Source organism: Erythrolamprus reginae, chromosome Z, assembly GCF_031021105.1.
Source record: "Erythrolamprus reginae isolate rEryReg1 chromosome Z, rEryReg1.hap1, whole genome shotgun sequence".
Lineage (NCBI taxonomy): Eukaryota > Metazoa > Chordata > Lepidosauria > Squamata > Dipsadidae > Erythrolamprus > Erythrolamprus reginae.
In genome coordinates, this window is record NC_091963.1 from 23,598,518 (window position 1) to 23,614,747 (window position 16,230).

The following is a 16,230-nucleotide window of genomic DNA, read 5'->3' on the forward strand; positions in this document are numbered from 1 at the left end:
ATATACATTAAGTAATATATATAATGATAGAAAGTAAGTAAGAAGAGAGGTTGGAGGAAAGGAGAGAAAATGTATGAGATATGAGATAAGGAAAGAAGATTGGACAGGGGACGATAGGCACATCAGTGCACTTATGTACGCCCCTTACTGGCCTCTTAGGAACTTGGAGAGGTCAATCGTGGAGAGTCTTAGGGAGAAATGTTTGGGGCTGGGGGCTGACACCACTGAGTCTGGCAATGAGTTCCATGCTTCGACAACTTGATTGTTAAAGTCATATTTTTTACAGTCAAGTTTGGAGCGGTTGATGTTAAGTTTGAATCTGTTGCGTGCTCTTGTGTTGTTGCTGTTGAAGCTGAAGTAGTCATTGACCGGAAGGACGTTGCAGCGTATGATCTTGTGGGCAATACTTAAATCGTGTTTTAGGCGTCGCAGTTCTAAGCTTTCAAGATCCAGGATAGTTAGTCTATTTTCGTAAGGAATTCTGTTGCGAGTGGAGGAGTGAAGGGCTCTTCTGGTGAAGTACCTTTGGACGTTTTCGAGAGTGTTGATGTCTGAGATGTGGTGTGGGTTCCAGACAGATGAGCTGTATTCGAGAATGGGTCTGGCATAGGTTTTGTAGGCTCTAGTAAGTAGTGAGAGATTGCCAGAGCAGAAGCTACGTAGGATCAGGTTAGTACATCGTATTATAGGATATTTTTACACATTTCAAATGTTTGTTTGTTTTTATGTACCAAAAGCAGCTGTTAGACATTTACTTTTATACAAAGGAAACTGGCGAAGGAAAAGGTTTTATTTTTTAGAAAAAATCTTTATGCCTTTGTAGATGCAGAAGAAAGGAAGAAATGCATTTCATCCCTTGTTGCTTCTTTGCCGGCTTGTTGTTTGGCAACTCTGATCAAATGATGGATGTACATTTATTTGCAGCCTTTCGGTCATGCAACATCTTTAAAAATCTTCAGTCTTGTATGAGTGTTGAAATGCAGCAGCTGGTAGGGCAATTTAGGGCTGAATAAGGCCGCAAGATGGATTTTGCAATGTTTCCTTTCAGAAAAGTCTACAGATGGCAGAATTTTCTCATAATTTTTGTGATCTCTTAAAATTGGAAATATTTGCAATACCTGAATTTGATTTTTTTTCAACTTGTCAGTTTTGCATACATTTTAATGAATTTTCCCTTTCCCCTTTTTTTTAATATCAGGTTTTTTGATGTCACAATTTTGTTTATACATATAGCAGGATCAGATACATGGTTATTGATTATGTGCCATCAAATCAATGTTGAATTTTATTTACCATGGAGGTAGAACTTCTTCAATATAATCTAGGTTTAGTCTGCCTATTCAGTTTTTCAATTATTTATTTATTTATTTATTTATTTATTTATTTATTTATTTATTTATTATTTAGATTTGTATGCCGCCCCTCTCCGCAGACTCGGGGTGGCTGACAACAAAGTGAAAACAATTTACAACAAATCTAAATTACTGTTTAAAAATATTTAAAAACCCCATTTTCTAAACACACATACATACAAACATACCATTCATAAATTGTATATGCCCGGGGGAGATGTCTCAGTTCCCCCATGCCTGACGACAAAGGTGGGTTTTAAGGAGCTTACGAAAGGCAAGGACAGTAGGGGCAGTTCTAATCTCCGGGGGGGGGTTGGTTCCAGAGGGCCGGGGCCGCCACAGAGAAGGCTCTTCTCCTGGGACCGCCAACCGACATTGTTTAGTTGACGGGACCCGGAGAAGGCCCACTCTGTGGGACCTAATCGGTCGCTGGGATTCGTGCGGCAGCAGGCGGTCTCGGAGATATTCTGGTCCAGTGCCATGAAGGGCTTTAAAGGTCATAACCAACACTTTGAATTGTGACCGGAAGTTGATCGGCAACCAATGCAGACTGCGGAGTGTTGGTGAAACATGGGCATACCTAGGTAAGCCCATGACTGCTCTCGCAGCTGCATTCTGCACGATCTGAAGTTTCCGAACACATTTCAAAGGTAGCCCCATGTAGAGAGCATTACAGTAGTCGAACCTCGAGGTGATGAGGGCATGAGTGACTGTGAGCAGTGAGTCCCGGTCCAGATAGGGCCGCAATTGGTGCACCAGGCGAACCTGGGCAAACGCCCCCCTCGCCACAGCTGAAAGATGGTTCTCTAATGTGAGCTGTGGATCGAGGAGGACGCCCAAGTTGCGGACCCTCTCCGAGGGGGTCAATAATCCCCCCCCCCAGGGTAAATGAAGGACAGATGGAATTGTCCTTGGGAGGCAAAACCCACAGCCACTCTGTCTTATCCGGGTTGAGTTTGAGTCTGTTGACACACATCCAGGCCCCAACAGCCTCCAGACACCGGCACATCACTTCCACCGCTTCCATCATTGCTACAATCAAGATTATAACATCCTATACTGTTAACTGAGCTACTGATTAAATCACTTCATCACCACATATTGTACACCACATATTTTAATGTAGGTTTTTATGATTGTTTTCTTTTAAAATTTGTTATTTTAATATTTTATCCAGTTGCATATTTCATTACACATTGCTATAGGACACCAGGTAATAAAAGTAATGTGAAAAGTAATGGTCTAGCTTGAACACAAATGATATTTTTTCTTAGCCTTCAAAATTCCTGAATTTCAAGATTTAGAAATGAACCTTCATTCACTTTTACCACCGTTACAATATTAGTGAGCATTTCTTAGCTCTTGAGAAAGAAAGAAAAAAAAACAGAAGGCAACCAGCCATCTCCTGCTTATTATAGAGTGAAAAATTAGCAACATTTTGGTTTAACAGTTCCTTAGATTTTATGCCAAAAGTTAGGTTCCAGCCCACATGGGATTTTCCCTGTGTTCATTTTCAACTAGAATCTGTTCACTTTTGACCATGGTATTTCAAGGCCAAGTTCTTTCAACAACATACAATATATATCCCAAATATTATGTTATCCTTTTATTAGTTGAGAAGAAGAAAAAGAATAAGAGTTAACTAGCAATGAAATGGTAACTCAGTTTTAATCCTATTTAATTTTGGATTCTGCCACATCTATTATTTATCATTTAATTGAAACAGAAGCTTTTAAGAAGCAAATTATATGTGTAAAATAACACATAGACTTGGATGTCTCAAGTAGTTCCAGGCTTTGGTTGCTGAAAACAAGCACCCAAAGCAGCTAGATTGATACTTCTTTGGATGGATTTTGACCATATGTTTTTATTCAAGGCAGATTGTTTATGTATGTAACTTTTTGGAATACAGTTAAAAAGCCCATTTCCTTCCTAATTAGAAAGTCAAGGAATTTAACATCTTTGAGAAACAAGTAGTCATTGAATTGAAAAAGAAAAATCAATACAATAATTTCTAGCATCACTTAAAAATAATAAGCCTCAACCATAGTTCCCTCTAAGCTGAGCAGTGAGCAATCGCTCACTTAAAAATCATCATCAACTCAGAGTTTTCTAAACCTGCCCAGAAGCCGAGAGGGAAAGAGTGAGAGGGAAGGAGAGAGAGAGGAAGAGAGGAAGAGAGAGAAACAGAAAAAAGAGAGGAAGGAAAAGAGAAAGAAAAAGAATGGGAGTAAGGAAGAGAGAAAGAAAATCAAAATCTAGTTTGAAACTAGCTCAACTATTTAAGTGGCATTTTGATATTGATAAAGTTGCCCTATTATGAGCTCACTGTTATAGACACACAGTACAGTATTTTATTTTGAAATTCGCTAAGGCAAAACAGGGTGGGTTTTTTATTTGTTTGTTTGTTTATTTATTTATTATTTCTGTGCCGCCCAGTCCCAAAGGGACTGCCGCTCAGACACTATACTTTTCCGCCCACCCCCCAAAAAAATTAGAGGGAACACTGGCCTCAACTGTTATCTATTTTAAGCAATATATGTAATTTTATTATATATTTATGAAGCTTTATATTTATAAATTTATATATTCCTTTATGAGGACATGATATTTATTTAGGTAGCTAAGTTACCTCTGAATGGTAGTTTTCAGAAAAGAAAGTTGGTCATACAAACCAGACATTTCAAGGGACTACACTGGGAACATTTTTCATGTAAAGTCTGTAGACTCCAGGTTATCAGTGCTTTATTTATTAAATTATTTATTAATTTGATTTCTATGCCACCCAATCCCATGGTCTCTAGGTCCAATCTTTGTCTGTCAAATTGTATTATTGTATTAAACAATTGGTTTTTTTAATGAATGCATTTTAGTTATACACATAATATAAAAAATAACAAAAAAGTGATTTAATCTGTATTTCCAGTTTGTAAAATTCTCAACCTCCTAATATCTTGGATCCAAGCTCATTCCACAATAGGCGGACACAGTTCCTTTGAAATAAGGGCTCAATCCCTCCCACTACAAACCACTGCATTTGTTTATGGTTTTAGCAAATTTAAGAAAAGAGATTAATTCAAATTAGAAAAAAAATGGACAGCCATTTGTCCAGAAAGGTATAGGGTCACTTGCTTGAGAAGGTGGGTAGACTAGAAGGTCTCCAAAGCCCTTTCCAACTCTGTTCTTTTACATTTTGTAAATTGAATTTATTCTCCCATTTCCTCTGTGTTTATTTAGCCATAAGTGGAAATTTTGTTTCTAAAATTTTCTTTAACATTAGGATTTATAGATTAATTCCAATATTTAAATAAGGTTCAGGAGGGAAGTGTTTTTAATAGGAAAGTGAACACAAGAACAAGGGGACACAATCTGAAGTTAGTTGGGGGAATGATCAAAGGCAACATGAGAAAATATTATTTTACTGAAAGAGTAGTAGATCCTTGGAACAAACTTCCAGCAGACGTGGTTGGTAAATCCACAGTAACTGAATTTAAACATGCCTGGGATAAACATATATCCATTGTAAGATAAAATACAGGAAATAGTATAAGGGCAGACTAGATGGACCATGAGGTCTTTTTCTGCCGTCAGTCTTCTATGTTTCTATTTTGTATACTGTATAAAGTTATTGTAATAGTAACTAAATACATTTCCAGCTCTCTATTTAAAATGAATCCACTCATGTATCATCTATATAATGTGTATAGATATATTAAATCTGTAGAAGATGTAAATGAGGCAAGTTCTCTTGATAAAGCTTCATGTCAACTAAATGTTGGCATTTTAATAAGAATTTATTAGATACTAACAATTAACTCTGGTTGATACTCTAAGAATAATCCCTACTGGATGCACCACATCTCATGCTCATTAAATCACTTTTTCAAATTTATAATCTGGAAAATCTACAAAATAAATGAGATAAATGGAATTTTATTTCTACTTCTCTTGCAGTCCCAAAAATGTTTTTCAAAAAGCAAGTGGATTTTCTTGGGTTTTTTTTGAAAATTTGTTTGTTTGTTTGTTTATTCAATATTTATTTATTTATTTATTTATTTATTTATTTATTTATTTATTTATTTATTTATTTATTTATTTATTTATTTATTTATTTATTTATTTATTTATTTATTTATTTGATTTATATGCTGCCCCTCTCCAAGGACTTCTATGTCACCCTTCTCCTGAGACTCAGGGCGGCTCACAGCAAATTTAGGCACAACATGTTACAAATCTACGAATAAACTCTATATTAAATACTATCCAAAAACGCGATGCTAAAAATCAATCAATCACATCCATACATAAATTAACTCATTGGCCGGGCTAGCTATTAGAGATTCATTGTCCCCAAGCCTGTCTGCAAAGGTGGGTCTTCAGAGCCTTACAGAAGGCGGGGAGAGCGGGGGCAATGCGCATCGCTGAAGGGAGTTCATTCCATAGGGCTGGGACTGCAACAAAGAAGGCTCTTCCCCTAGGCCCTGCCAGTCAACATTGTCTGGCTGATGGGACCTGGAGAATGCTGACTCTGTGAGCCCTGGTTGGTCGCTGGGATACGTGAGACAAAGGACGGTCCCATAGGTAATCTGATCCAGTACCATGTAGGGTTTTATAGGTCATAACCAAAACTTTTAATTGTGTTCAGACACTAATTGGTAGCCAGTGCAGTTCATGGAGTGCTATAAAAACATGGGCATATCTGGGAAGGCCCATGACCGCTCGCACGGCTGCATTCTGGACTACTTACAGTCTCTTCAGAGGTAGTCCCAAATATTTTACTTCTCCTCTAAAAAGCTTCAGTCGTTGTTGTCCTCCTCTACTTCCTCCTCTTCCCAAAACCAAGTCCAATTGCCTTTTGAAAACTATTTTTGGACCAATCATACCTGGATCTGGAGTCCTCAAACTTTTTGAACAGAGCCACTTCACAGTCCCTCAGACTGTTAGGGGGGATAGACTAGCTAGGTGGGCGTGGCTTTGTGGTCATGTGATTGGATGGGCTTGGCCAATTTAGCAGTCCATTTTGTCAATTTAGCAATCCATTAAATAATACACACAAATTAAATTTTAATTTGTTTTCCTTCTTAGGGTGTTTTATTTGCTTTGACTCTTCTTTTTACTAAATAATTGTTAAGTTGTTTATGAGGCTAGTGGTTCACTTCCAAAAGCTCAATTTTGCAACAGGTCTTCTCAATTCTTGTAATCCAAGGAGGTTACAATCAACATCTCTTAGAACTTCTTCCCTCCCTCCCTCTCTCTTCTATAATAACAAATTGGGGTGGGAAAGAGAAATCTTGCTGAAATCCATTCTCTCCTATTTCCATTCCACATTTAAAGATTTTTACCAGTTATATATCAAAGAAAGAAAAGTGTGCTAGCAAGTGGGAGTGGGGAAGAGAAACCAGGACTGGAAATACTTGATGGATACAGAGATGAGACTGGCTCCTGGGGTCCTTGGATACCTCGCTGAATTCCATTCCCATGCCCATTCCCCCTCCATCCTATTGCTATTGCTATCCCATCCCATCCCATACATATTTCCATTCCATTCTCTAATGTTTACATTCCATTCCATTGCATTTCAGTCCATTCTATTCCTATTCCCGCTTCCACTCTATCCTATTCCTATTGCTATTCCATCCCATTATGCGCTGCTTCCTCCCCCCCTGCCACTTGGATGCTCTTCCTGTCTCCCTCTCCAGGGATAGAGACAACCATCGTCCTTCAGGGGCAGGCAGTCTCACCAGGATATCTATGTGTGGTAGCTAAATTCCACAAAGAAAATACAGTAATTTAAGTGATGGGAGATCCAGTCCATCAAAAACAAAGAACAAACCCCCTCCCCATCTGTGGAAGGAGCCACCATGGGCAGTGGGACTGGGATCACTTCTGGACATACCAGATGGGATCCCATCTCACGTTGCGCAGATCCACAGAAAGGAGTGAGGTTCACCTGATTCCTGATTGATTCTCATTCCAAGCCTGAAATCTTTCCCAAACTCAAATTCCCTTACTATTACCGGAGCAAATTGACCTTCTGAGCTAGCAAAGATCCTCCCCTTGATCGTGAAGAAGCAGTCAGGAGGCGTTTGTGTCAGCTGAAACCCCTCCCCTTGTTTGAGCAAAGCTGCCTCTATAAAGCATCATGCAGTGTAATTGCACAGCAGGGAGGCTGTTGGGAGTCTTTGGTTGCCCTGCCCTCTCCCCTCCAGTGGAGCGAGGGTGGACTGATGTCCCTGACAAATCTTTTCTCAGTTGGCAAAAGCTGTGGCCCGTTTTTGGTCTCCCCGTCCCTATCCCAGTAGCACTCTGCCAACCAAAAGCAGGGCACATGGCCAACCAAAAGCAGGGCACACGGACATTCTCCGGGCTTTCATCTGCATATTTTTTGACCTTCTTGCACCCCCTAGAAGCACTCTGCCGGCCCACAGAAGCACTCTGCCAGCCGTCACAAGCATTTGTCCAAAGGGTGTGGCAATGTGGATGGGGCATCCTCATAATCCAGTGCAGGCTGGCTTAACGGCTTTGGCAGGCCAGATCTGTCCCGTGGGCCGTAGTTTGTGGATGCCTGACCTGGATGATTGAAAATCTCCATAGAGATTTTAAAAAACCACCATTCCCTTTAATGCTACTAAATAACATATTTTTAGAAAAGAAATAATAATGCTTTTGATCACAAAAATATATAGAAGGAACGTCACAGCTCCTTTTTGCCTCTAGGCCCAACCCAGGACCATTTCAAGGCAGTTAATTTATTTATAGCCGACAACATATATATTTATTTATTTATTTATTATTTATTTATTACTTAGATTTGTATGCCGCCCCTCTCCGAAGACTCGGGGCGGCATATATATAGCAGAATGGCTTTATTATCAAGCCCCCAAACACTGAAGAGAGTATTATTCCAAAAGTGTGAATTTTATTAAGATATTAAGAAAACAAAAGATGATCTGTGAATATGCAGTCTATAATCATAAATATTATTTTCCTTGTTTCATGTCAAACTTTATGGAAATCATTGCAGTTACTCTATGTACAAACGTAACTCTGGTTTTAAGTCAGATACATGATTATATTTCTGCATTTAACTCATCTGTGCATTTAACTCATCTGTTGGATTCATAGGGAAATTGCTTCATGAAGCAATAAGCAGCAATTCAAAGCTCATCAGAACTGCAGATTGTAGCAAAAAATAAAAAACAGGAGTTGACTTTCAGAAACTGAATGGAGGAAGGCACTTCAGAAAACACAAGTTATTTATGGGAAGAAGCCACACTAAGTTGTGCCTTACATTATCCATCAAGGAAGAGTAGGAATGCCAGGCTCTCAAAGCACCATATTCATGTCATTGATAATATTCAATAGGCTCTGTATTTGGTAAAACTGACTTGCAACTTTGGAGTCATGTTCATTCCATACTAACAACAAATTATTAACAGCTGTGCCTTGATTAGAGGTCTGTTAGTTGGGTTCATATAATTAGTGTCAAAATCAATTTATTTGTGTATTGCATTTTTCACAAACATATTGAGTTTGAAGTTTGTTCAGGTACAAATACTACCATGTATCAAACAGATTACTTTAATGTAATTATTGTCCGGTTCAAAGCATATCAATTTTAAATAATCAAGATAAATCAGTAGGCCAGTTAAATATTTCCATAGCAATAGCAACATTTTACTTAAAAAACAGTTCATTCCATATCTTCACATGTTGAGATTTTCTGCATAAAGAAGTTAGGTGAGCCATGGAGTGCTTGGTTAACTCTCAGTTTGTATACCATCTCCACTAGATAACCTCCCCAAGTTTAATGATGATAAAAGTTTTCTGTAATTGAAAACATGCAGTCAGGCACACCTCTTATAGGCTTCTTGCAAGTTGTACTAGTATCATTCCCATTCCTTAACTACCAAGAGGTGAGGTCCGTGCTAACTCTGAGATTCAATGTTTCCTCCAAGAAGTTTATTTTTCTGTGAGTAAAGCAAAGGGCTGTACTGAAATCCACATCTCAAACCTTTTCAAAGATTAAAAAACCTAACCCAAACCATCTTCACTATAGACTACGTTGAAAAAGCAATTCGTGTTCTCAAACCTTCCCTATCTGTCGGTCCAGATGGTCTTTGTGCTTACTTCCTAAGAAAACTTTCTTCTGCCATAGCTGAACCCCTAAGCATTATCTTCCAAAAATCCTTCAGGACCAGCACCCTTCCCAAACTGTGGTCAAAAGCAGTAGTCATCCCCATTTTCAAAAAAGGAGACCCATCACTAGTTGACAACTACAGACCAATATCACTATGCTGCGTCCCTTGTAAAATCATGGAGTTGTTAACCTGATCCTACGTAGCTTCTGCTCTGGCAATCTCACACTACTGACTAGAGCCTACAAAACTTATGCCAGACCCATCCTCGAATACAGCTCATCTGTCTGGAACCCACACCACATTTCAGACATCAACACTATCGAAAACGTCCAAAGATATTTCACCAAAAGAGCCCTTCACTCCTCCACTCGAAACAGAATACCTTACGAAAACAGACTAACTATCCTAGGTCTTGAAAGCTTAGAATTGCGGCGCCTAAAACACGATTTAAGTATTGCCCACAAGATCATATGCTGCAATGTCCTTCCGGTCAACGACTACTTCACCTTCAACCGCAACAACACAAGAGCATGCAACAGATTCAAACTTAATATTAACCGCTCCAAACTTGACTGTAAAAAATATGACTTTAACAATCGAATCGTCGACGCGTGGAACTCATTACCGGACTCTATAGTGTCTACTCCCAACCCCCAACATTTCTCCCTTAGACTCTCCACGATTGACCTCTCCAGGTTCCTAAGAGGCCAGTAAGGGGCGTACATAAGTGCACTGATGTGCCTAACGTCCCCTGTCCAATTACATTTCCTTTTCTCATATATCCTATATATTCTCTCCCTCTCATCCACTCCTTTTTTACTTACTATCCCTATATATACTACTTAATGTCTATTTCATTCCATATGTATTGTATATGGGACAAAGAATAAATAAAAATAAAAAAAATAAATTAGCTTCAAACAACTGAACAAGGTTCCATCGGTTGTGCACACTTCTATACAACCATATTGTTACAATTATTTTATGTATTAACAGCTTGATCATGCATGTGTAAAGGAGAAAGAAAATAATTCCTTTCTTTAGAGGAGATGAGCATTGACTTATAGGAATATATTGAATATAATACTCTATTCTCCCTCATTTACCAAATCATTTTTCAATAGACATATTTTGTGAACAGTTCAAGAAGGGAGATGGAGAATAACAAATGGTTATCTACAAAGGACCTTATATTTATAGATCATAAATCAAAGTGTCTTGCTTTACATCTCTAAAACATGTCAATATCAGCAATAGGGAGAATTTTCAAAAACAATTAAATGGTTTGCCTCAAAATCTAAAAGTTTTTGAGTTTTCTTATGATCTATTCTTAACACCCATCAATTTTCACCAAGTGCTTGATGGTGTTTTAGGCTCGTATAAATAACATTTTTAATCACTTGGTTTGATGCTTTGACTCATCTGAGTTTTGCAATTTTATAGTACTGTAGTATCTTATTTCCTTGGACTAATGTTTCCCTAATGATATTTGGGGTTAGAGCAAAATCTGCCTTTTCTCATTCATATTAATTCAGCTGACTCAGGGCAAACAATAACTTTTCCGGAAAACTTTGTCTCTCAAAATCTGTGATTCTGTGAATTGCATTTCAAGAGTTTGTGACAGATGTATAGGAAGCCCTAATATAGGAAGTCCTTAAAATCATTCGTTTAGTGACCCCTCAAAGTTACAATGTGTTCTGTCGGGCTCTCTGGTAGACTCCTCCCGAAAATTCACAGGTACAAATTTCAGACACACACACGTTTGAAAATTCAAAACAATGTTCTTTATAATGAAAATTCACTTAAACTAAGCCCTCTTTTGGTATAGCAAAGAGCACTCGTCTCCAAACAAACTGGTAATTTGTACAAGTCCCTTATCAGTTCTGTGATACTTAGCTTGCAGCTGTGAGGCAATTCACAGTCCTTCTTCTTTCACAAAGTGAAACACACTTTGCTCTGGTTTAGTTTCAAAGCGGGGAAAAATCAGCACACAAAAAGTCAAAGTCAGCAAAGCAGGCACGAAACACAACGATCAGATAATCCTCCACAATGGCCAAACCCACAGGCTGCTATTTATAGCAGCCTCACTAATCACCACAGCCCCACCCAACCACAGGTGGCCTCATTTTCTTTGATAATAATCTCTCAGTTGTTGTTGCCTATGCATGGCTCTCCGCATGTGCGGCTGTATCATTAACTCTTGTTCTGAATCCAAGGAGGAGCTAGATAATTGATCTCCTTCTGAGCTATCTGCCACACTCCCTCCTCCCTGTCACTCATGTCTTCTTGGTCAGAGGAGCCTTCATCAGCAGATTCCACCGGGGGGGGGGGGCAAAACAGGCCTGCAGCATGTGGATGTCTCCCCCACATCCACAGTCCTTGGGGCAGGAGCTGGGCCAGAGCTAACCACAACACAATGGAACTGAAAAATGGCTTATGACTGTTTTTCATACCACCATTCTAGGATCCTATGACCATGTGATCAAAATTTGGGTGCTTGGGAGGTACTCATTACATGCATGGTCCTAGAGTCAAGTGATGCATTTGTGATCTTCCCAGTTGACTTCTATCATACAAAGTCAATGGGAGAAGCCAGACTTGTCCTATTATGTGAATCAATAGCATGATTCACTTAATAACTGTGGTGATTCACTTAACAACTGTGACCAAAAATACATCGCAAAATCGAGCAAAACTCACTTCATTGACTTACTTAGCAATTGAAATTTTGGGCTCAGTTGTGATTGTAAATCAAGGATTATCTGTTGCAACTCTGTAGTAAACATGTACAAACTAAACTATTGGAGGTGAAACAAAACCTTGAATGTTTTACAGATGAAATCTAGAGATCAGAGAAAGAGAAGTGTCTGACCAGTGCTGACGCTCTACACAAATACTTCCTAAAATATAAAATTGATCTGCAGAAACATATATTTGTGCAGTTAGAGCTCCTGTCTCTCAACAGTTCTAAGGCTAATGAATGGTAGTGATTAGTATTTACATTTCTGTTAACTTTCTGCTTGTAATATGTAGCTGCTCATAAAGTTACATAATGCAGCAGTATAAAATTATGCATAAGCTTTGAATGGTAACATGTTTTTGTGGTTGAGTTCAATGTTGCTTATATTCAAAACACTAAAAGCTACAGATTGAAAAATAATTTTTAATTAAGGCTACATGGTTTAAAATCCTGCGGTTGCCATAATAAAAATTTAGGAGACTTTCTTAAATCTGAATTGACCACACTGCTTTCCATGAAATGTTTATATTGGGTGATGAATATGGCACACAGCTGCAGTGCATGCCGGAGATTATAGTAGATAGATGACTTAAGCAGAGTCCCCCATACTACTTATTCTTGTACCCACACTTGCGGAGAGCTTGTTTTGTAGCTGGGATGCTACTGTTTTACAGAGAAAATCTGTTCATGTTCATTTATTCAGGAGCAAAAGAGTAGAAACTAACTCTGTTTTCTTGTCATTTTATAACTAGCAGAAGGGCTGAATTTATAGGTTCAGGTCAGTGTTTCTCAACCTGGGGGTTGGGACACCTTTGGGGGTCGAATGACCGTTTCACAGGATTGGCCTAAGACCATGGGGAAAGACAAATTTCCCACTGTGTTAGGAACTAAATCTTCTACTCTGGTGCCAGGGAGTATATTTTCACAATCTGACCAATCAGGTGGGGGCTTCCTCCTGCCAATCAACTTAAAGCTCTGTTGGGAGAATTGGTGCTAGACTTATGGTTAGGGTGTCACCACAATATGAGGAACTATATTAAGGGGTTAGGGCATTAGAAAGGTTGAGAACCACTGGCTTGGGTAGTCAAAAAAGTCAAAATGGTAGCAGAATAAAAGGTTTGTTCCTAGATATATTAAAAAGTTGGAAGCTAAATTCCAATTGAATACAAAGGTGTTTTTTAAAAAAAGAACTCAGTTGAGATTTGAAGAAAATGGGAGAAAATATTCTCAGTCTTCAGGTCTTAATTCATAATCTTTCAGGAAGAAAGATAACTGATGGCACATACACATGCTAAAGGATAAAACAAAATAAATCTAAGAAAAGAAAGAAACAGATCAGATAAGACCATAAGATAAATTTATTTCCTTCTGATTTTCCAATCTTTTGCTGGTTTTGGCTTTTCTTCCCCTTACCTACCTAGAACAAACTGATAATCCCCTCCATCTTCTTTCAGAAAAAAAGACAAAAATAAGACAACTAATAATTTTTGTTGTTATTTTGTAATTTTTTAAAACTCACTTTTGGAAGATTGCTCATCCTGGCAGATTGTTCAGAGTTTGAACAGAGTTAGTAGTCTCTGTACACTGTCTAAAATAGATTTAGGTTTTGAATGATCAGAGTATATTTCAATCTTTGGGACTATTTACTCCCCTTACACAACATAAATCTATTGGCCAATGTTTTAACAAAAACCAGATTGAAGCTCTATTGCTAAGAGCAACAGTTTTTTAAATAGAGCCATTAACATACAGGAGCATCTGAACTCTCAGAATGTTTCCATTGGAATTGGGAAAACTTGGAACTTCATTGAAAGGCCAATGTTCAAAACGATGTCGTTTAAATGCCAATCCTGATCATTTGCCACTATAATACCAATTTAATATTTTTTATTATGTCTTGGTACATAACAGGATTGGCCTGAACTTTTTTTTCTTGATATGCTTATCTTAAATGCATCTATTCCATTCTTTTTAAAACGTGTAGCGCTTTTGGCTAGTGTGTTTTCTCTAAAGAGGCTATTGAGAATCCAGCTTTGAGCAGCTGATTCCAGAATGTGGAACACATGGCTATTTTCATTCATTATTGGATGGATTTCCACAGGCGTGTTATTTTAAAATAATTTATTTTTAGTGTAATGTTTTTGGTTTGGAACCCTTTCTCATTTCCCCCCCCCTGCACTTTTATTTTTAACAAGCTTCTGCTGGGTATGGCAGGCTCTACGGATGAAACTCTTCAGGAAGCAGCAGCTGGTTGCATAGCAAACATCCGCAGGCTGGCTCTGGCTACAGAGAAAGCTAAGTATGGCTGAAACTCCAAGCGGCTTTTATCAGGGTCCTGTCAGCTTCTTCTGTCTAATGTACTGTATGCTCACTCAGATTGATGGGCAAATGATGATTGAGAATGTCTCAGAAATCTATACTTTCAGCTATTTGTACCAGTGTGGCATACCTAATCAAAAATAAATGGATGCAAAAGTGATATATAAAGTCAAAAGATGCATGATATTTTAGCATTTGCCCTTATTACTGTATTTTAAATTTTATTTTTATTTTATCACATTCCACTGGATATATTTGACATAACCCAAACATATCACTATGTCCAAAAGTGTTGTAAATCTAATGATGCTTCCTTCTTATTTGGAATGCTATAGCAAATGTATTTCCTTTCATTGTATGCAGCTGTACAATTTTTCACTAATGTGTTGAACTAAGTCTGTCTAATCATTCCATTATTATTATTTTCCTTAGTTAGGTACTTAACAATCTCAAGAGGACTACATTCACATAGGCCACTTTCACATCTGGAACTAGACAAGGACTTTAAACACGTGGGCTTTCCTACACACTCCCAACATTCTCTCAAATACCTGTACTACCTATACCAACAAGATTAATTAATTTGATTAGAAATACATGGTCCAAACACAAGTTCAATTCTTAAAACTCACAACTAGATATATCAAACCATTTTAAAACAAATTGGTGTTTTCTTCTTCATTACACTATCTTTGGTCATGTCCTGTTTTTAACTCATGGTACTGCTACACTGCAAATCCATGCTAGATTCTGATAACCGATTTTAGAATCATGGCTTTCCCCAAAGAATGTTAAAATTTTTAATTTGCAGAAGGGAAGCACAGATTGTTGTTCCATGTTTCTAGATCCTATCAAATTTCCAAGATGCCTTAGGGGCTTCCTACCAGATTCAATCTGTGATGTAGCCCTATCCATAACTAACTTCCCTATGGAGTAGTTGCTACTGATACAATTCCAGTTGACCAGCCTTTTCTCTATATTGTATGTAGGGAAATTTATAAATATCACTCTACATTAGCAATTTTTCCTAAAGACTTCAGTTTTATCAAATATGTCAAACGGACTGTTATTTGCAAACATTAATTTCCTTTTCAATAGCAATAAATATATTTTCTTTATCAACCTTGTCAAACCATTGAAAGGCTAACTTTTTAATATCTGCTGTATAAAGATTTGTATCAGGTTGTATATTTTTTGTCCCTGGAGATAGTTTAAGTATTTGGAAAAAGATGAATACGTTTTGCAAAATGAAATACAATAATAAACTGGCTTTGACTGGCTATTTGATTGATTTATTCTCAAACTATATCAGCCTTCTCTAAGATCATGCCCTCTAGATGTCATAGACCCGTGGCTCCTAGCTTTTGGGCACACTGCCCAAGAATTCTGAGTGTTGTGATCTAAATGTATCCCAAATACATTGCAATGGTCAAAGCTGATGTATAGATTATAATCCATATAAAGTATACACCAAAGGAAGTAATTACCCAAATATTTAAGTTTTATAGGTTCCTGTAAAATTTTCCTTCTGCTATAGCAATCTTGAGGTCCAAAGCAACCTATCTTGAAATATATGACACTCTGTTAAAAAAAAAAAATACAATAGCTGATCAAGAGGCAATTTGGAACATGTGTGCGAATGGGCTGGTTGGCAGTATTTTATTTTACAGCTCAAGCT

The 16,230-nt window shown here is 37.8% G+C and overlaps 1 protein-coding gene across 2 annotated transcripts in view; it reads left to right on the forward strand.

Moving 5' to 3' along the window:
* Nucleotides 1-15,832, forward strand: part of ODAD2 (outer dynein arm docking complex subunit 2) — a 106,141-nt gene extending 90,309 nt beyond the window's left edge. For both annotated transcript variants that reach the window (XM_070729143.1, XM_070729144.1), the window contains exon 20: nt 14,429-15,832. In XM_070729143.1, the coding sequence (XP_070585244.1) occupies nt 14,429-14,542 (114 nt within the window). In that variant the 3' untranslated portion in view covers nt 14,543-15,832. The remainder of the gene's footprint in view (nt 1-14,428) is intronic.
* Nucleotides 15,833-16,230: the final 398 nt, after the last annotated feature.